The sequence below is a fragment of the Thamnophis elegans genome, chromosome 4, assembly GCF_009769535.1.
Source record: "Thamnophis elegans isolate rThaEle1 chromosome 4, rThaEle1.pri, whole genome shotgun sequence".
Taxonomy (NCBI): Eukaryota; Metazoa; Chordata; class Lepidosauria; order Squamata; family Colubridae; genus Thamnophis; species Thamnophis elegans.
This window is the reverse complement of record NC_045544.1, coordinates 84,265,072-84,288,155: the sequence shown is the minus strand read 5'-3', so window position 1 is coordinate 84,288,155 and position 23,084 is coordinate 84,265,072. Positions and strand designations below refer to the sequence as shown.

At 38.0% G+C, this 23,084-nt stretch overlaps 1 protein-coding gene across 4 annotated transcripts in view; it reads left to right on the top strand.

Annotated features, from left to right (window-relative positions):
- Positions 1-23,084, top strand: part of GALNT14 (polypeptide N-acetylgalactosaminyltransferase 14) — a 322,417-nt gene that overhangs the window by 210,374 nt on the left and 88,959 nt on the right. For 2 of the 4 annotated variants that reach the window (XM_032215771.1, XM_032215772.1), the window contains one exon: positions 6,761-6,859. The exons of the other annotated variants lie outside the window; for them this stretch is intronic. In XM_032215771.1, the coding sequence (XP_032071662.1) occupies positions 6,761-6,859 (99 nt within the window). The remainder of the gene's footprint in view (positions 1-6,760; positions 6,860-23,084) is intronic. 4 annotated transcript variants of the gene reach the window in all.

Genomic DNA, 23,084 nt, shown 5'->3' with positions numbered 1-23,084 from the left:
GTATAAGCCTAGTTTTTCAGCCCACTTTTTGGGCTGAAAAAAGCCGGCTCGGCTTATACTCGAGTCAGTGAAAAATTTGCCCGAAATGGAGGAGAAAAAGGGGCGGGGCCATGCCGCTGGGTGAGGCTCGTGAATGGCCCGGCGCCCCTGTGAGTTTCCCCTCCCTCTGTGTCAGTTTGCCGCGCAGCGCGCACCGCACCATCCCCCCTCCTCACGTTCTAATGTAATGCAGGGCTGTCTTATGATTCCCCTTCCTCCCCCTCCTGCCGCTCTGCAACGATGTCCCACCTCCTCCTTGTTATGGCAAGCAGCCACATAGCTATGTCCCACCTCCTCTGGTACAGTGATCCAATGATAGGAATCACTGTGCCGTGTGTCATAGGAGGCGGGACATCGCTCCCGCGGCTGCACGGGACATCATCATCACAGCGGGACATCAGCATCATGAGGTGAGTGAAGTATTTCATTGAATACACCGCTAGTTTACTGTTTTTCTTTGAAATAAATATTCAAAAACATTATTGGTATCTATTTTTATTTTTGAAATTTACCGGTAGCTGCTGCATTTCCCACCCTAGGCTTATACTCGAGTCAATAACTTTTCCAGTTTTTTGGTGGTAAAATTAGGTGCCTCGGCTTATATTCGGGTCGGCCTATACTCGAGTATATACGGTAAATCCATGAAAATGGCAAAATTAACTAAAATATAAATTAGCAATAAAGTGAGTATTAATATAATAACAGGGATACCTGTTTTAATTCAATAGGGATACCTATTTCAATTAATAAATTGAGTACCTTCAATTTGAAGGTATTTCTTTAAAAGAAAAATTAAAATTCAAATGTCAGTATTCATTCAAGCTTGATATGCTGACTTCAGACATAATATTAAACTATGGATTGTTTGACCAAATAATAGTCTTTTTTTCACTGTTATCTCTTTTTGTTGACTTATCCCATAGTTCTTGCTTGTTTTCTAAAGTGTTGCTTTAGTGTCTCTGAGAGGCTCTGCAGCACATCTCTCCCTCTCAGGCTATAATGGTGTCTGGGAAGGACCCTGGAAATGGTCAGATAAGAGGCAGCATAGCCCAGAGCTGCATAGTGGATAGAACAAGAAGCTTGGAAAGGACTTTCCCTAAGTCCCTAGGCTGTAGAGATAGTCTTCAACATACATCTGATTACTTAGCAACTGTTCAAAATTACGATATGAAGATACTTAGGACTAAAATTCAGAGTTCCCATAGTCACATGATCACATTTTTGGCACTTAGCAACCAGCCTGCATTTACAGCAATTTGCAGTATCCTGTGGTCACATCAATGGTGGGTTCCTACTGGTCCAGACTGGTTTGGCCAAACCGGTAGTAGTTTGGCGGCCTTGGTTGCTGGAACCGCCAGCGATCCAGGCCTGCCATGCCCCCTAACCGGTTCTCCAGTTTTTTCTTCTGCACATGTGCAGAACAATTTTTTGATTGCAGTGCACATGCACACGCCCACAAGCGAACCAGCAGTAATGCATGCCGGAACCCACCCCTGGGTCACATGTTTGTGATTTATAATATTTTTTGCTGGAAACAGGCATTTACTTCCAGTTTCAGCCAACCATGTCCATAGCGGACAATGGCTTTGTTTAATGACTACAGATTTGTTTAATGGCATTGGTGATTTGCTTAAGGGCCACCACAAAATAGTGTTATAATGTTGGGTTGGTCATGTAATTACCGAAATAGCGACCACAAAGTCCGACCATAATTCTGGCCTTAATTATAGTCGTAACTTGAAGACTACATGGCAAGGAGATGGCAAGAGATTTGTACTTTTAGGCTTGTAAGATTTTGTTAATATAGCTTTACAATAAAATATAATTAGTTTGTCTAGCTGTGTTTCTTGTCCTGTATTAAAGCTGACACAGGCAAATCTGCACTCAAAAATGATTTTTTTTCTCCATTGCTTTGGTAACTTCTATCTCAGCTGTCTCATGCCTAGGCAGTTAGTGTCCCTTTAAAATATGTCATTTGAGAAGAAGAGAGGGACAGAATTTCAAAGTACATGATTTTACTTCAGCAGCAGTTCAGGCTTTGATTATTTTGAGAAATAAAAGTAGCCACAAAGCAGAATGCGTATATATTCAGTAATATAGTAACTAATTTTGAGTTTTGCTGTTGATCTTGTCCTCTGCAGAGATCCCCTGAAATGATTTTAAGTTGTTGCACTAGGTTTTGTCTCAAAGTTGGTGAAGAAATATATTAAACCTGTCTTTGCTAAACAGACAGATTATGCAATATTGAGTGTTGACCAGGACTGCCATCTTCCCTTTCTAGGGCTTAAAGAGACTGAATCCAATGCTGCTTACTTCCATGAATTCCAAGGATAAGAATTCTGAGGATTTCACTGAGATCTCCATATTCTTTAACTACTCAGTATTTGGTGGCTACTCAAATATTCAAGCTGGTTGCTAAAAATGAGCCTCAGGTTTAATAGTGTATAAACTGCACATAATCTACAGTGGTTTAATATGCTCAGTGGCGAAGACACAGAGCTTCTCAATCAGAAAGGTTTTGCAGTCCAGCGGTTCGGATCCCTAGCGCCGCGTAATGGAGTGAGCTTCCGTTACTTTTACCAGTTTCTGCCAACTTAGCAGTTCGAAAGTATGTAAAAATGCAAGTAGAAAAATAGGGACCACCTTGGTGGGAAGGTAACAGTGTTCCATGGCATTTAGTCATGCTGGCCACCTGACCACAGAGATGTCTTCAGGCAACGCTGGCTCTTTGTCTTTGAAACGGAGATGAGCACCACTCCCTAGAGTCGGGATATATGTGTGAGGGGAACCTTTACCTAGGCTTCTCTGCAATCTTCTGTAGTGTTGTTTCTGACTAGACCACATTTCATAAGTCTTATAAGATTATCTCCAAGATATATCTTATAAGATATATCTTGGAGATAAAACTACCTGTGGTTCATTTTCTTTCCTTTTTTTCTTTCTCTAGTAATGTTACATGAAGCCTATATCTTTGTCTCTCAGACAAGAGAAAGTGAAGGCAGACACAGCCAGTTCTAACTAGTCATGGCATCTGATTTGGGGAACACTGGTGCAAAAGAAAAGCTCTGAAAAAGCATGTCAAAAGAAAAGAAGGATGAATACTCTTTTTTTTAAAAAGTGAACCAATTAGTATTTAAAACTGTAAAGTGGAATCATTTTGAAATTTAAAGACTCATGAATTTCTTTTTATCTTTTGAAGGGGACATTGCAGAGCTAAGCACATTATTATGAGAAGAAGGCAGAAAAATCCAGTTTGTACGTTTAGAAAATCATGATGAGCGTGGTTTCCTATTCTTCATCCTGCTAACTGAGAGGAATAAATAAATAAATTTCACAATAAGGTTTTCTCGTCAGAGGGTTGTTGAAAAGAAACACACCAAAGCCCTATTGAACAGATAGATTGTGAGGCAATTGTCTTGCTCGATCTGGTCCAGAATAACCTAATAGTTCTGTGGAAAGGGGCACAAGTTATGAATTTAGGGTATGAGACCGTAAATGCAGCAGTTATCTGTTAATTTCTTACATATTCATTATATTCCTCAGAATACACAATTCTATGCAAATCTGGCTTTTGAAAAGTTACTTTTTCTATTTTACTGATAATTATAAAATATAAAGATTAGAAGGGACCAGTATTGTCTTTTGCAGTAATCCGCAATACAGTATTCCTGACAGATGGCTATCCATCTGCTTAAATACCTCAAGAAAAGAGAGTATACTGTCTCCCAAAGATATCCAAACAGATTTGATTGTTAAAAAGGTATCCAGTTGTCCAACCAAAATTTGTATCTTTGTAAATCAAGCTCAGTTTCTTATTGTACAGAAGTACTCCGATAATTCTGCTCTGTCTCCCACATCCCAGCTGAAGGAAATGCTGACTTCCAATGTCTAATCTCCATTAGCAACAAAGCAGAGTTGGTAGATTTGTCTACCAGAAGTTGGAGATAGGAGAGGCAGGGTGAATAATGACTATTTTGGTGCCATGGGTCTTCTGCCACCAGGTCGGATCTTATTGTGATAAGAATCTATAACCAAACTAACAGCAAAGGAGCCATTCTCCCCTGCTTCTCTTTCCCTGCTGCTTCTGCTGCAGGCACAACATAGAGGCAAAGTAGAGGCTGAAAGTAGGAGGAGAGAAAGAGGGTAATTAGGTGTTTCTGTACCAGTATTCACTGCACCAAAAGAGATGTTTTTCCCTATAGAGTGAACTTGACTTCCTTTCCCACTAGGAAGGGGAGTCAAATGGAAGGGACATCCAGTTGGGAAAGTTGTCCATGAGTGACAGCAGAAGAGACTAAAGGCAGCTTCATCTTAATGGCCTTTGATGGCTCCATGGCAAAGGTGTCCTTGACTTTTTATGTAGGGATCCCAACAGTGATGAAGTGCTGCCCACATGCCAGCAGCTTGACAGGAGAATCTGGTTGCTTTGCTAAACTTACCTTGAACTGATTCACTCCTGTTTCCTGCTCAACATAGCTTGTCTTGGCAGATTTGAAAAAGAAAACAAAACACTGTATTTGCAGTGGAGCAAAAAATTGCAGAGCGGGACTTTCTTTCCAGTGAGCTGGGAGTAGTCTAAGGACAACATTAAATATTCATGACCATGACAAACAGTTAATGGGGTGTTTTTTGGGTTCAGCTATGCAGGATATATGGATGAACCCTGAATCACAAGCTATGGTTATTAATAGTGAAGTAGCACCAATAAGGCTATTTAAGATGTGCTTTAAAAAATGGTTTAAAGACCTATTTTGGAATATTCTTTTCTCTGAATTTATAGCAGGTCAGATATTCCTGTTAATACGAAGTAGCAAACTAGATGCTTTAGAATCATATAAGACAGATTGTTATAGTCAAAAATAAAATAAATCATGATTTTTCAAGAACTTGAAACAATGTTTGGCTGACTAGCTTGTTTAAAAAGAGGAACAAAAGAAATAAAGCAAAATTGTATAATGAGCTCGTGGCTTTTTTAAAAAAGAAAACCCTCACATAGTTGTTGTGGGGAAAAATGTGGAGGAAAAATATTAAGTATATTGACCATCTTGAATCATAATAAAGGGAGGATTTTAAAAATCTGAAAAACAATGGATGGAATGGATGGGCAGACAGAGAAAACAGAATCCAATTGCCTTGTTGGATACATCCACAGATCCATCTAGAATTGGGCTGTCAAACTCGTGTGCCGCGGACCAGATGTGTCACACGCTGGCCACACCCATACCCAGTTTAGCGATGGTGAGAATATGCAATATGTCATGTGATGATGCCATGACGAAATGAGTTTGACAGCCCTGATCCAGTCAGTGCATTGGATAATCTTGCAGGTATGTCTGTTCCTTCCCTGTTGTTTCCCAACAATTAGTAGTTAAGATATGCTACCTGTGATTCAGGAATTGGTATACCTGCATCAAGGCTAGAAGCCACTAGAAGCCACTGATAGCTGAATATTCGAGAAGTATTTCTGATTTCCATCTCCAATTTTTTTGCCATAATTATGGCCTGCATATCCTGCATCTAATGGCAGAATATTTATAGCTTATGTCTTGCATTTAAAAAAAATGTTAGATGACACAGGATTCTGACACTATGAGAGACGGAATAAACTTCTCTGTCCACATTTTCATCATGTGCATAATTTTGCATTATTCCATTGTGTCGCTCCTTTTGTAGATGTACTCTAAGCTAAAATGCTGAAGTGCAATAGATTTTGTGTGTGGAAGAGATGTTCCAGTCTTTGAATCATTTTAGTGGCCCTTTTCTCTTACAAAACTCATTATCCATTCTTCTGAATAGGTTATAGCAGAGAGATGCTATATTAGACTAACCGTGCTTCAGTTTGAATGGTTAACTTCAGGAAGTCGTGACAGGAAATTGCTGTCTAGAGAGAAGTCAATCTATCTCTCATGCCATTTAACTTCTACATCAGGAATAGGCGAGGACTGCACTTAAAAATTTGGAGGATGCTGAGTGCCACAGTATGAATACAATTACACGCTGCATGTTCATTTTGGGCCTTTGTTTCAGGGAGTTAGGATTTTTCCTTTTTAAAAAATTGTGATACAGCTGTTTTCAGGTTCAGTAAACATGCACCAGAGGGTACTTCACGGAGTACAAAGAAGGGAACTTAGGACTTGCAGAGTGCCCATTTCTGTTCCATATGAAATTGCTGGGACATTGGTCCCAGACATAAATGTAAGTGGCATGTGGATGATGTTCCTATGACCTCTGTGTGCTTTTTATCTAATTTATCTGAGTCACTCTGTATTCTGCCTAATGCTCAGCCACTATAATAGATTGTGGGCCAATGAAATGAATCTAATTCTAGGTGTGATGGAAGTGTTTGTCTGGCTTCATGGTGTTTAATTTGATCAAGAGGGTTTTATGTTCAGGTTGCCAGTTTGAATCTGTTTTTGGATCCATTGCCACACAAAGGTTCACATTTTTTTCAAATTAGATCTGATTGAGAACTGTCTTAATGATATTTTTACCCTTTTCTCACCAAAAAAACAACAACCCAGGTCTGAAGTCTCAAAATAATTTTATTATCATTTCAGGTTTCCCCCCCCAAAAAATATAATATAGCAACATTATTGCCATTTCTGTGTTCAACTACACTATTTCATGATCCTTAACATTTTCTGTTAAGAAAGGAACTTACTAAATAACACTTTCTTAAGTTTTTCATAGATTAAAAATACTTTTTTATTTTTTTATTCAGGTGCACTACATTACACTATCGTGCAGATCTGCCACCAACCAGCATCATTATCACTTTCCATAATGAAGCTCGGTCTACATTGTTGAGGACGATAAGAAGGTAAGATTTATTCACATAGCACTAAAGAGTGAAGAGAGATGAATAGTATCCAAAATATCAACTATTTTATAAATGTTACCATTAAAAAATAATTGAAATTATCTTTAATCAAAAAGGCCAAATAAGCTATTATGGTCATAAAGGTACCACCAAATAAACATGCACACATAGGCATCATGCTGTATGCTTAAGGAGTAAGCAGATAAAGAAAAGGAGCAAGACATTTTAAGGAATTAATCATATGAGTTGGAGAAAAAGAAAACAAAATATAGCTAAAACCAGTTTAACTAGAATGAAGGAATTCCATTCATTAAGCATCTCCTCAACTTTCTATCATAGCAAATTATTCATGGTTTCTACCACACCTGTACATTGTTTCATTCACAATCTTTTATTCTTTTAAGTTTTTGTTTCAATGTGCTTCTTTAGAATTGGTTGTTCACTTCTGTACTTCAGCCACATTATTTCAATACTCGTTTATTCTTAACCTGTCACTTCTTGTTTTATTTCTTAAGTACTCCATTCCCGTTGCATTCAAGTTGCTTTTGATTATGTAGCCCGAAATGCACTTCCATATATAATAAAGTAGAGAAAAGCCACAACATGAACTATTTTGCTTCTTTAACAAACATTCATTCTTCTCAGTACAGTCTCATACAAGCCTCTAAACCCCAACCAACATTTGTCCGCCTTAAAATTCTTCCATCCGTTTTCTCATCTTTCATGAAGATTCTACCAAGATACAGATCAATCTGTGTGCTCTTAATTTTTCATCATTTATGTATAACTTGCAATCATTCACTCCATCCTGTCTGTCAAACACAAGTATTTTGGACTTTGACACATTAATTTTCAAATGCTCTTCATTGCCTCATGCAATCAAATATTCACTGCAAATCAATCAACCAACAGCAGAGCATTATCTGCATACAAAAATGCATATATATTCATGTCCCAACTAACCTATCTCTAGCTTCACCACAAGTATTACTTATACCTTTATTCCTTATTTCAAGCCTGTCATGTGCTTCCTGTAAATCAGTAAATGAACAATAATTTTTCTTCCTCATATTTATACATTTTTCAATGATATCTGCCCCCCCCCCAAAAAAAATCTGATCTTCATATTCTCTGCCTGGCATAAAGCTGCATTGTATTTCACAAATTTTACTTGTCATCCTTCCCCCTTTTGATCAGCATTCTGCCAGACCACCCCCCAAACACTTATCAGAGTAGTTCCTCTGCAGTTTTCCCCATAATTCTTCCTACTCTTTCCATTTTCTATGAGAATGACTGTGGCTTCTTCCGATGATCAAACATGATACACACATTAAACTAGTTGCAGAGCTATTTTATAAATATACCACATCCATATTTTAATATTTTCCATTAACAGTCTCTGCACCTCCAGCCATATTATTTTTCACACCATTTATGACTGCTTTTCATTACTTTTTCCACCAAGTGTCCTTTTTAATGTTTACCATTGTCATAATTTCACACACTTTGCAGCACTGAATTTCCCCTCCTCTACTCTGAATGTCTCTTCCGTTCCTCTGCTTCTACATTCTTACATCCACTTCTGTTTATTTTGGTGGGAATTAACATATTTTTATATTTCTATTGATTGCTTTTCTGTAGGCACATATGAACAGTAATGCTTAAAACTATATGTTCAGAACAAAACCTTTTTTAAACAGATGCTCACCAGTCATAATACTCATTCATCCTTGGATCGCTGAATGGCCTAATTTTTTTTTTTTACTTTCTTGTCTGGTTCCCACCCATCTATTCATTACAATACAATACAATTCTACCTCCTGGATCAGGGATATCAAGCTCGCAGCCTGCAGGCCGGATATGTCACATACTGGCCACATGCACTCCCTTTTTAATGAAGGGGGAAAAGTCATGATGTGTCATGTGATGACAATGTGATGAAGCAAATTTGGATCAAATTAATGCAGAATGTTATTCAGTTGTTTAAAACTACTTAGTTTTTCCTATTCTCTCCAATCACTGGAGCATTAACATGTAACTTTCACCAATTTATAGATTCCTACTTTTATACACATCTGCAACAACTTTGATGTCACCAATCTGTACTTACTGATGTATACTTTAGCCTTTTATCATAAATGAACCTATGATTGCCCTTCTCCACATACATTAATATTCCACTCCACAAGATCGAATCATTTGCATTCTAATCATTTACATCCTTTCTCTTTCTCCCAGTTTTATAGACAAAGCATATTTCATTCATTATGTCATGCTCTTTTTTCTTCTACTTCTTATACATGCTAAATTACCATGCTGGTAATAATGTAGATCCATAGATATTGCTCATTCTTGATCAGTTAAGTCTTTCACCTAAGACTTTGAAGTATGAAAAAGGGTAAACAGCTTTATCAACCTTAGTCACATCCATAGCACTTGCATTGATTCTATGCTAATCATAAGAACAGTACCAATCAGTGTTGTTATAGTTTAGTTAATAGGCTGCATGTTTTACTCCAAACATTTTCATACTTTTCTGAACCAACTTGGATCTAATGACTATTTTGAAGACCAGAAAACCATTGTGCACAGCTTTCCTATAAGATAGATGCATTGTACTGATGTATTGTAATGGGCTGTGAGAATAACCTTGAAAGAAAAGAAGAAGAGTCTAGACTATGGTCAGATAAAAGATATCTCACCCCACAGAAGGAATGGAAACATGAAAAGTGCCTCAGAAAGGACCTTCCCTAGTAGTCTAGAAAATAAAGGTAATGGAGGGGAGAAGTACTTCCAAATTTGCAAGATTGATATCAGCCCTTTGAGGTAATCCATTCAAGAAACCAAAACCATGACTACTCTCTTTATCCTAAGATTACGGTAACAGAATCTTGAAATCTTGCAAAATAATTTTTTTTCCTGATAATCTACTGATAAGACAAAATCCACTCTTATTCCCACCCTTAAATTTATTAAGCTTCGCACAATCAGTTGCAAATCACAGCTTTCCAGGTATTTATCACTTTATTCAAGAATAGGCTTATTTGGTAGAAGGCTCAGGATACAAAAAATACTCCTTTTTTATAGACAAGAAGAACCTAACTGCCCTCCATATTACATAGAAAACACATCCTATATATAGGTCCTGGTCTAGATCAGGAATCCTAAATTTTCAATTTTGTTTATTCCTCCCCAGCTTTCTGAGTTAATAGATACTCTGCCCTTCTCTTGAGGGACTTGGGACTTGATGTGCTGTGCGGACATCATGAACTTTTGTACCATTCAACAGAAACCCCTGTTTTATGCTCTTCCAGCTTCATTCCTTGTAAAAACTAACCTGAATCCTAAAAAAAAAAACAGGCCAATTAGTGCTGCCAAAACTGTGTTGTATTGCAACCAAATGTTGTCATTATATCTCAAAATATTGGGAGGCCCACACATGAACTACATGAAAAGTGTGCTGACTGTTACAGATTTTTGCCTCTTTAAATATTTCAGATGCCTGATGACTTTTGGTTTGCACTCTTTGAAGGTCACACACTTAGATTCTGCTTTTGTTGGGGGGGGAGGGAATTAGAGAAATTAATATGATAGGTGATTCCTTTATTATTGTTTAGTTCTCTTTCCCACCTTTTTTATTGGCAAGTCTTTTGTGAGCAGATCAGGCAATTACCAAGCTCATTCATTATTCAAAGCAATCCCACCACTTTCTCAAGCAATTAATTGCTGGAATGCAGACTGTTCACCAATGATTCATTCTGAAGAGTCCAAATGTGAAAATTACAAGCTGTTTTGCACATGGAATGCGGGTGGTAAAGATGGCAAAGGATATTCAGGTATCTAAATCCATATAGATTTTTTCTGTGTTTTGAATATATCTCTGCATAGCATCATTGAATGGAACCTAGGACTATAATAAACAGCTTGTGCAGAAAGTTTGTTCTTTATTTAGTGATTGTATATGCGGGCCATCTTGCAAACATGACTCTGGGTGGTTTACAATGTTAAAAACAATTAAAGCATATATAAAATTGTAAAACCTATAGCAGCTGGAAAAAGATCAAAAAGCCATATTCTAACATTTAACATGGCCAATCAACAGGCTTAGACCTATGCTCAGGGAAAGAGTCATGTCCTCAGGGCCTTACCAAAGACCAATACAATTTCTGGAGGAATAGCATTCCATAGGAAGGGTACCATGACAGAAAAGGTTTTCCGCCTGGGCCTTATCAGCTGGCACTCCTTAGCTGATGGGACCCAAAGTATGCCTTGCCTGCAGAATGGATGGGATAGACAGAACAACTGGGGAGAGACAATCATATCAGTTGCCTAGCTTCAAGCCATAAGGGCTTAAAGATTCAAGCCTTGCTGTCTGTGCTATTGCATTCTGCAGCAGCTGAAGCTTCTGAATGTTCTTCAAGGGAAGGCTCATGTAGAGCTCATTGCAGTACTTTAACCTGGAGGTCACTAAGACATGAGTGATCATGAGTCCAGGAATGCACATAACTGATATGTAATCCAAAATTGTGCAAAAAGCCTACCTAGCCATGGATGCCATTTACTCCTCAAGCAGGAACTATGAATCCAGGAACCCCCAACCCCAGATTGCCCGTCAGCACTGTCCTGTGAGATGTCAGTCAGAACCAAAAATGAAATGAAATGAAAAGTCCTAGCAGGTCCCAAAACCCCACAGCCTTGCTAGGTCTTGCTGGGATTGAGCTAAAGCTTGTTGTACCCCATCTAGAGGCCCCCACAGCCTCCAGGCGCTGGGACCATTAGGCAACCTGAAATGGAGATGTAGTTTGGTACCTCATGCCAAATTATTAGAGGCCCTTCCCCAGTGGTTTTATGTAGCTGTTAAACAGGGGAGGGAAAAACACTGAAAACTGAAGGGACCTCACAGTGCAGGGTTGGACCTCTCCTACCTTAACAACAACAAGTGGAACTGAGCCCAAAGAATGGAGAACCATCACAGTACTGTGTTGCTTACACTGAGCTTCTAGAGCCAGTCAGAAGGATACCACAATTGAAAACTGTTAAGATGGTAAAGAAGAACCAAGATGGAAACATCACTCCTATCTGACTCCACCATAAACCATCACAAATCCGTCATCATCATCCAGCATTCAGTGTTGTCTCAGTCCTATAACCATACAGATTGGACTTCCTGAGAAAGCATAAATCACAATCTTAGTCCCAAAAACCATCTTTTATTTATATGGCTGTAAATTATGGTCATTAACAATCCACAAAGCTTCACAAACAGTTTGTGAAGGTTCTGACATATGTCTGCTCGAGTTGCCACAGTCTTTCAGGAGAATGTTGATAAATACCCACCTTACCTTCCTCAGAATGCTGCCAGAAACCTAATTGCCAAATGTAGAGCAAGGCCAAACTTAGAACAGAGTCAAACAGAACTTTTCAAAGCTTGAACCAAGCAAATGAACTAATTGCTTCCTGCAAAAACTCGCATCCCATTTGCTCCTCTTTTATGTCTAATGGGAGGGACCAATCATCTCCAAGTGTTACTCCCAAGTTGACCAAGTTTTCTTAATTGTTTTTGCCTTCTGGCAGCTCTGCACATGCCCACATTGGGAACAGGTTCCCACTGTTCTTCTGCCTCACTGATGGCAGGCTCCAGAGGCAGCAAATCACTGCCAGATGGCCTTCTCTGTCTCCAACACAGTGCCCTTGTCCAAGCCTTCCCCAGACTCCAAGACTGGCCTATGTTCCTCCCCAATCTACTCACTGTCCAAATTTGTTGCCAGCTCTGCTGGCCCCTGGCGGGCCACAACAATTATTCTTCAAGAATAGCCATTGTGCTGGCAGAATTTGAATAATATCTATGTTTCAGCAAGGTAGGAAATTATAAATATATGTGTGCATTGTTGAAACAGGATAGAATAATTTCATCTAGCCCATATAATTCTTTTGGACTCAGTAATGTATATTTAAGTGTATTATAACATTATATAAATACATTGAGAGCTAGTTAATGTAGTAGTTAAAATTGGGTGATTGTGATTTCTAGTTCTTGTTCTTAGGCACAAAGCCAACTGGTGATCTTGGACCAGTCACTCTTTCTCACCCCTAGGAAGCAGGATGTGGTTAAACGCTTCTTAAAATCTTGCCAACACAGTGGCAAGGAATAGTCCAGGCAACTTCCAGGAGTAAACATTGAGTAAAAGGCACCAAAATATCAAACAAAAATAAATTAACAAATGTGCACCTTTTAACTCATTTTGAATTGTATAATTTAATTTTCCATATCGAGACCAAACATAATACAGCCAAAAGATACATATGAAAGTATTATCTGGCCATATTGGGGTGTGTGTCATTATACAGGCACTGAAAAATGTGACTTATGACCATTTTTCATAGTTATGATCTTTGCAGCATTCCCATGATCATGTGATCAAAATTCAGATGCTTGGCAACTGGTTCATACTTATGACTGTTGTTGTGTCCCAAGGTCATGTGATCAACTTTTGTGACATTCTAACAAGCAAAATCTATGGGGAAGGCAGGCTTGTTACCGAATTATCAACTGCGGTGATTCACTTAACAACTGTGGCAAGAAAAGTCATAAAATGCGGCAAAACTCGCTTAACAATAGAAATTTTGGGCTCAAATATACATTTGATACACACACACACACACACACACACACACACACACAAAATTAATCATAGTAACACATAAATTAGTGAGAAAATGATACCAGAAAAGTCATGAAGTAATCAGAAAATTGCTGCCAAGAATAATTAGATCATAGGTTGTGCTTCTCAGACCGCCTCAAGAGAATTTTAAGTTGAAATATTATAAGATCTAACTGGAAACTCACAGAAATGTGACAGCCTTCCACAAGATTTTGCAAAACCACACCACTGGGATTATGATGGGTGGGGTGATAGTTCAGCAATTGGATGTGAAGAAGTGTGATGATACGGAAGACTGAGAAAGGTTGCAGAATTCTAAAGTAGGTAGGCCATTGATTTGGATTGATATTAGTCATCTTAAAGTTATTTTAAATATATAGCTATGCCCAAGGATATTGAAGGAAAATTATATTTTAACTATGTTGCTGTTGGCAATGATAAGAAAAAGAAATGTTTAATGCAAGACTTCTGAATAATGATGAAAAGCAAATGGGTTTCACTGGAGACAGTGGTTGAGTTCAGACATGATACTAATCCATAATGAGTTTTGTTACTTTTTGGCTTGTTATGATCTATTAAATAAAGAGGCAGCACAGCCTGGAATCAAGATGCTGGCTTTTGTTTCTTTTGATGTGCTCTGGAAAACATTGATCAATTTCTACTCTGGTTTCATCCCAATTTCTAATAAAAATAGAATAATATTGGTTAATATTACAACAGTGGTCGGTTGTCTATTTTTTTACTATCAGTTTGGGCATGTGCGCACCACTTCTGCACATGCACAGAAGCGTCTGGGTGAGTGGGCAGAGCCTCCCACCACCGCTACTACCAGGCTGCCCGATCCAGGCTGAACCAGAGCTATGAACTATGCCATACAAGGCCACCCAAGACAGACCGGTCATAGCAGAGAGCTCTGACAAAATGTGATCCACTGGGGAAGGAAATGGAAACCCACTCCAGCATCTTTGCCGTGAAATCCCCATGGACAGTACCAAAAGGCAAAAAGATATGATGCCAGAAGATGAGCCCTTCAGGTCAGAAGGTGTCCAATATGCTACTGGGGAAGAGCAGAGGGCTAGTACTAATAGTGCCAGAAAGAATGAAGCGATTGGGCCAAAGCCAAAGGATGCTCAGCTGTGCATATATCTGATGCTGAAAGGAAATGCCGGTGCTGTAAGGAGCTATACTCCATAGGAACCTGGAATGTAAGAATCATGAATCAAAGCAAGCTGGATTTGGTTAAACAAGAGATGAGCCTAATGCTGGGAAAGATTGAGGGCAAAATAAGAAAGGGACAACAGAGAATGAGGTGGCTGGATGGAGTCACTGAAGCAGTAGGAGTGAGCTTAAATGGACTCCAGAGAATAGTAGAGGACAGGAAGGCCTGGAGGAATGTTGTCCATGGGGTCACAATGTGTCGGACACGACTTCGCAACTAACAATAACAATAATACACAAAGCAAGTACATAAGATTAAAAGGTGCTTTTAAGTAAATGCATATATATATATTTTAAAAAAATCTTAAGAAGGGGAGCAACATAACATAGCTTGAAAGATGTGCATCTCTAGTACAATCATAATTGCATACTTTCTTTCTGTAGCGATATGAATTTCTAAAGCACTCGTCAGTGTGAAACGTGACTTCACAATCTTTACTGGCTTCACCTCTTGTCACACAGTACTAGTTCCGTTTGGTGCTTCCAAGGTGTACAAAAGTAAATCTGTCCAAATCATTCTACAGTTGCTAAACTGGAAATGGCAATATGCCACTTAAGCAGATTTTTCTTTGTGCTTGAACTGGGAAAAGAACTTGGAGTGGTTGGATATGCCCTTCACTCACATATTAAAGAGTGTCAGTCCCTTGACTGAGATAGGCTGTTGAATTTTAAGACACCACTTTTTGTCTCCGTAGCCCTTGGAATTCTCTAGACTTTTGAGGAATTAAAAAGATATAAGGTCATATTTTATTTTGAGTGGATGGCTTAGATAGAGATGGGCAAAGTTTAGTGACCAGAGGTCATATTTAACATGTTTGGAAAGTGCTGAAGGGCTACATTTGGCAGCACAGTAATTCAAAGTGGATGGAGCAGCAGGATCCATATGTGCAAAGCCAACCTTTTCAAGGGAGAGTTTTCAGAGTTTTGGGTGCGGGGGTATATTCTCTCTCTTTCTCTCTTGGTGAATGTGCTCTGTTTAATTCAGAACTTAGACTAAAGGCTGTGTGGCGATAAACTCAGTAGTGCAGTTGGAGTGGATTCTCAGGATTGCAAACAAACAAACCAAAAGAAAACAGTGCAGGTAGTATCTGCAGATGCCATTGAAGTTAGGGCTTACTTTCTTCTACCTTGATTCCAGAAAGTGGATGTCGTGTAGTTTTTTGCAGCTCGTTGCCTTACACTGAGGTTTAGCTTCATTTTGATCTCAAGAGCCAATAAATTGTTCTGATTTATTCTGGAGAAATGGCTCAAGATGGACTCACTGATAAAACAATTTATTGAGTTACTGTTTATTACTGGAACCTAAATTTTCATGAGAAGATTTTGAATCAAACCTAAACATTCAAGAAATCTAAATTCTTAAGTACTTCAAAAAGTGAGTCACAATTAAAAATGATAAAAAGGAGTTGGTAATAACATATTAGAAGCATTAAAAAAATGCAGTTCTAAGAATATGACCTCTGTATCTGGTGATTCAATTCACTTCCAAGTGAACCCAGGAAGTATAATTTTTTAAAAAAACATGGTTAAGATTGGACCTCAAATTTTTGTTCTGAAACCTGAGGACATCAGGTGGGAAAATGTATGGTGGGGAAAACTTGGTGGTCAAATGTTGGCCTAAAAGATCTGCTCTGAAACTTCAACAGCAAGATTTTTCTACCACTTCAGTATCTGCATTGTCGATTATAAGATTTGTTCCTGCATCTGTTGGCATTAGTTTGTTTTTCTTTAATCATGGATTCATTTTTCACTTTCACTGCTCCTTGCATTATCAGACTTTCAGGTCATTTGCATTTTCAGCTATCAGAGTAGTGTCAATCTATACTCACCATACAGGGAGAAAGTATACAGCCTTGTTTAACTTCTTTGCTGACCAAATCTGTTTCAATTATGTTCAAACTGTGGCTTCTCATTCCAGGCACAGAACAAGAATTGTACTTGTTCTAGACACAGAATAAGAATTATCTTGGATTCCCATTTTCCTAAGGACAGCTCAATATTGATATGATTGATAAAATGGAAGGTCTCTATCATTCTCTGAGAGAATGTCCTTGAAGGACAGGAGAGGAGTTTTAAGACTGCGTAAAAGTCAAATAAGAGGCAGATTGGCCTGCAGAAGAAATGGTAGTGTGGCAAACAGCTCGGAGGAGGCCCTCCCTCATTTCTTGGACTGTGAAGGCATTATCTTTGGCATACACTAACAGAGTCTTTCAAGTATAAAATTATTCTCCTGTACATCAAGAAAAAAGGGAGGCTCTCTTCTGAGATGTTTGCCATGCCTCCTTTTCTGACTATTGCCTAGTCTTTGGTTCCTGATCCTCTTCCTGGCCCTCTGTGACATTCTCACATAACATTACAGCCTCTCTCTAGTGAATGAAGCACAAATTGACTTTTTAAAAATAAACTTTGGCTGTCTCAATGATTCAGCGTATGTTAATAATGAAGTCTCATATTCCTTGACCTTTTCTAAAACCTGCTTGAGCATCTGGTTTTCTTTTTCCATTTTATGATTCTAATATGCATTGGATAATCCTATTTCACTACTATGTGAAATTAAGAATATTGTACCATTGTATGCACAACTCTGTTTGAGTCTCCTTTGGTGGTATGTAGATTGACATCATCCAATGGCCTCTGAGTCATTCTCCAGATTTGCTAGGATACCTTGATTAAAACCTTTATTGCTTCTTCTATTGCTTGCCATATTTTTGTAAATATATCATCAATTACTGTAGCTTTCTATCTCAGCAATGACCGGAGTGCTGATCTAATTTCATTTAGAGGTTCTTGCAAATTCCAAGGTACTTTGGATTTTGACATTTTTATTGTACAGAATTTAAATATATTCTTTCCATTTCTCTTTAATGTTACTCTTAAAGCATGTAAAATATATTGCAGAGATGTAACTCTAGGTACACTAGTCAAATTATTCTAATTTGGCTTTACAATAATTTATTGCAGACCATTAGGGAAGGAAAGCTCTTCTCTTTTTGGAAAAAAAAATAAAGATCATTCTGTTTGTAGACTTTGTAGACTGAAGACACACACTGGGATGAAATGCAACTTTTACAAATCCTGCAGTGAAAATTGGGTGTCTCTTTGATTCTCTTTAGGAAATCTTAACTAAGAGCAGGCTTGGAGATATCAAGATGACCATGTGCCCAGATCTCTCCAAGGATTACTCAGAGGCCCTTAGAGGTTGTTCTTGGAAACATAATCTTTATGTAAACCACAGAATAGTTATTAAGGGAATGCTCTTCCTAATTGTACAACATAAAGATGTTTGTGAAGAAATTCACTCAATGAATAATTACAACCAGTGTCACAGTTATTTACTCTGGATTTTATAAAGCTCTATGAATAACAACAGATCTTTTTGCCCTTCCCAACCTTTTAGTCATAGTGAAACTCAAGACTACACATGCTGAAATATGATAGACTACAGGTAGTCTTCCACTCCTGACTATAATGGAGTCTACCCATTTCAGTTGCAATTCATGACAGTTGTTAAGTGAAGCAACCACATGGTCACCTTGCTTAACAACCCCCTAGCCCTGTTCTCCTAATATGTTCACTAGCAACCATGTAGGTTGCTAAGTAGAATGTGGGGTGCCTCAGGAATGAGTGAGCCTCTGGGAGACCTAACACTCTTTGAGGCACCCCATGCTTTGTTCCCCACCTTCAAGGGTCCCTACAGGCCTTGGACTTGCTTCTACCAACAAAGCTTTCATAGCTTTAAAAACATTTGCATAGATGTTTGGTTTTAGACTCTTTAGAAGCTCTGGGAACAGCCTGATGCTGGTAAAAATAATGGATGAAAAAAGAAGAAATTTCACCAGACATGTTGTCTGGCTATCATCCAGGCTATGAAAGCTGTAGTGCTTGATACTGATTTAAAAAATGCCAAACTGTCCATTGGATTTCTAGCACAGGAATTTCCTGGAGGCTGATGCCAAACTGGATATCAATGAAGAGAAAGGCAGAGCCCTTGCATGCCAGCCTGAAGCCATAACCATGAGAAAAGATGTATTGAAGCATTACCACAATTAATCTAGAATGTACCTAACACTATCAATTAAACTGAAATGGTTCCAATGGTCTTATCTTCAGGGATAAGTAATCTGTGAGATACAGTGGGTTACAATAAAGCTTATAAAGCAGTAGAAAAATGGAACAGGGGAGCAACTCTATAATTACTCTGCATTTTCCCCCATCCTACAAGATAAATGATATGACGGAACAGCAGCAAGATAGATATGAGATTGAGCTGGGCTTATTTGACAAGAAAGAATGTAACTTTTTACATTTATTTTGGTAATGAAGATTCTTTTTTTTTATATGCCAATTCCCAGTTCTGATAGAGATGTTCCCTTTTTTATAAGCTATTCTTCTGATAATATGGTAAATTTTAGTCAAATAAGGTTAATATAGTCTGCCTCTTCACAGAACCAGGTATTTGTAAAAAAAAAAAAAAACTTTACAAGGGTATAGATAGATAATATGGATTCTATTTAGAAGTATAGGACTTTGTGCTAATTTATAGGATGAAAATTTTATTTTTTCACATTGTCAATCAGTATTTAATTTTTATAAATACATATTTGCACACGTACTTATAATCTTCTTTCCCCTTCGTATAGCTATTAGTTGAAACTTTATCCCTAATTATTTCTTTTCTTTTGCTACAGTTTTACTGTTTCTTTTGTTCTCTTTAGTTATAGTCTCACTGATCCCAAAATGTATACATAACGTTTTACTTGCCTAATACTCAAACAATTACCTACCATTTGATCACAACATTCTTCTAGGACAACATGGTGCTAGAAAGTCAGTGGAAACCTGTCCCTTAAATTAAAAAAAAACAGACTCACCTAAAACACTTTTTAATGTGTAAGTTGTATGATATAGATAATCAGAGGTCTATGAAACACTGAAAGATTTTCCCACTGTTTGTAAAGCAGGTGGTGAAGAGGAGTTCAGAACCTTACAGAGGGAAAGTTAGATATTTTCTAATTTATCGGTCCCCAGATACCAGCCTCCTCAAGTGACCCTAGCAGCAGGGGGAAAAATAGAACTTGCTGCATATTTCCCCCTCATAATGAAGTCATAGTAAGAAATAGTTTATTACAAATTCAATAAAATGTTTCTCTTCTTTAAAATAATTTCTATTGCAAATTCTCTTTCAGTCAACTAAATGAGAACTAGTGGAAACAAAGGCTGGAGGTTCTCTTTTGTCTGCCACTAGAAAATATAAAAGCATCTCTCACTCTTTCACTCACTCTCTCTCTCTCCCCCTTTTTCCCTCCTCTCTCTTTTACTTTAGTTCAGTATACCTCATTTTAGTTTTTGGATTAGAGGAAAAGGGCACTGACATTATATCAAGCAGTAATGGTACATAAAGATGCTGGGTTATTTTAGTGACAATGACATAGTCATCTCATACTGTATGAGATGGACCCGGATGGACAAGATAAATGATAGACAATACAGTGCTGGATGTTGGGCCCTTCAGGTTGGATGGCACTCAACATACTTTTGAGGAAGAGCTGAGAGTACTAATGGCATTTATGAGACAGCTAAATCAACACCTCTAGGTTATTTGCTGATGTTGCTGTGGAGGAAACTGGAAAAGAAAATCAAATAAACAATTTTCCAAAAGATTCATAAAGGGGTTTAACTTTGAACCTGTATGCTAAAGGAGGTCAATGGAAAGGTAGTAATTGATTTAAAGAAGATTGAACAGAGATGGAAGGAGTATACTGAAATTCTTTACAGTATAAATGTCAGCATCTAAAATACTTTGAAAAATATCCCCTAATTATAGTACTACAAGAGGAAGCTACACAGCACTCTGGTCATTGTCAAGCCAGAAGGCTACATAAATTGATGGAGTATTTACAGAAATATGGCAAGCAACAAAATGATCAATACCTGTTCTAATCCAAGTACACCAGCAATGTTGACAATGACACAATGATCACAGATTGAAACAGCTCAGACTGTATGCCAATTTCAAAGAAGGGGAACTTAAACACAATTTGAAAATTATGGCACAATATCCTTTATTTTAAATTACAGCAAAATAATGCTTAAGATTCTCCAATGCAGATCAGACCTCTACTTGAAATGAGATGCCTTTCAAAATTGGTTTTAGATAAGGCCAAGGAAGAAGAGTCATTATTAGTTATTTATTTAGCGTATGGAAAATACATGAGCGTATACTGGTTCAAATGCTAATGTCCAGTCAATCCAGCCATTCAATGACAAGGTGGTCTACGTTGAAAAAAATCAGACATTGGGCTAGTCTTGATGGACATTTGGACACAATGTAATGGATATTTTGTCAAGGAGCACCACAGTCACACTGAGGGGTAGAGACAAGACCCCACAATGAGTTCTGGCAGACACCAGGTTGGGTACAGATCCTGTTCAGAGTTGACCAATGCGGGTGAATATGTCAAAACCTGGCACCTTTTGTTTAGTCATCTATGTAACTGCCTGTAACTGGGCATTCAGCAGCCCATTTGGCTTTCCACTATGTGTTGATATCAAAATTATTAGACAGCTGTTGAGTAAGTGCCAGAGAGGACTTCCTGAATTTAAGCCTGCCAATTGATAGATGAGGAAGATCAGTGTGCAGAGGAAGAAGTGGGCTTCCCATAATTTTGTTGTTCACATTCACTAAGACTTCTGCCTTCATAGAGCTGGTGGTGCAATGTGACTCAATACGGTGAGCCAGCAAGTAGGAGTAAATTTTATGCAGCCACTTATTATCCTCATAGTGTCATTTAGTCTAGCATCGATCTTGCTAATGTGGCAGTTATTAAGCCAAACAGGGGCGCAGTATTCGGCTGTGGAATAGACCAACCCTAGTGCTGATATTCTGAGAGTAGAGGCTGAAGCCCCCCATCTTGATCCTCTTAGTCATTATTGGTGAAACATGCCGATAATTGAGTAAACCAAACAATACTAAAAATAAATAAATGCATGCTAAGCCATGAAATACTTTTTGGAAAAGGGGAATTGCTGACTATATCATTGTCCTTATGCAAAATCTATATTGTCAGATGCCATTATACAGACCAACTTGTTGAAATCAAAGGATACTAGATCAGTAGAGGAGTGAGACTTTGCACTCTTCCCTTATTTATTCAACTTATATGATGGAAAAATATTGAGGAAGGTTGGCTTGAAGATGAGCATTATTAAAATTGGATGAAGAAGCATTAATAGCCTTGTGTTAATAACACAATAGTTAGGCAGCCTTCATTTACTGACCACAATTGAGACCAGTAACTTGGTGTTAAAGTAAGTGGTTGCTATGAAAGAAATCCCGTGACTATACTATAACTGTGCTTATGATTTTCTTCAGCTTTTCTTTTCCCACACACCCCTGCCCCTTTGAGATGTTCACTCTGTCAATGAGATGATTATGAAGAAGAGAATTAGTGTTTGTATTTACATTCATTGGAGAGGAAGAGATTATAAAAGAGTAAGCAGGCACACAGTGGGGAATATACATCAAAGGAATTCACTAGGACCAGCAGCTGCAAGTCCCTCAGGCAAATAGCCACTGTATTCCCCACTGTGTGTTTCCTCTTCTAACCCCTTCTTTTCCAATCTCTTTGCTACAGGTCAACACATATAACTTTACAACCAAGGCACACATTTATGACCCTTACAGCGTCCCTCAGTCACATGATCATGTGTGTCTTGATTGTAAAGTTATTTTTTCAGTACCACTATAGCTTTGAAGAGTCACTGCCCAAGGCACCCGGTAAACGAGGTCTATCTGTAGTCTAATTGTTTAAAATGCAAATCATCTAGAAGCTCTAGAAATGAAACAGAAGAGAACAGTGAATGATAGAACAATGAATGGAATGGGATCATGATTAATATAAAGAAAATCATTATGGAAAAAAAATAACATATCAAGTCACAGTCTGTGGGAAAATTGGCAGAAAATGTTCTGTAGATGATTTATCACTCCATCAGTGATTGCCAAGATTGACAAATTATACAACCACAAAAGTTGGAGATGCTATTATTAAAAAAGGAACATTTTATCATATTTAGTGTTCATTCAAAAAGACACAGGTAGAAATGCACCAGAAAGAAATACACCAGAGCATCCAGAGAATTCTGAAAATAAAATTTGAATTAAGACCACAAATGCCTTTATGAAGTATATCTACAGGGAATGCAAACAAAAAGTATCACAATTTAATAGGATGTATGATGACAGCAACTAGAATCAACCTGGCATTGCATTGAAAAATAGAATAGAAGATTGAGAGACCATAATTGGAGGATAAGTGGCAATGGAAAAATTGTTTTACCTGCGC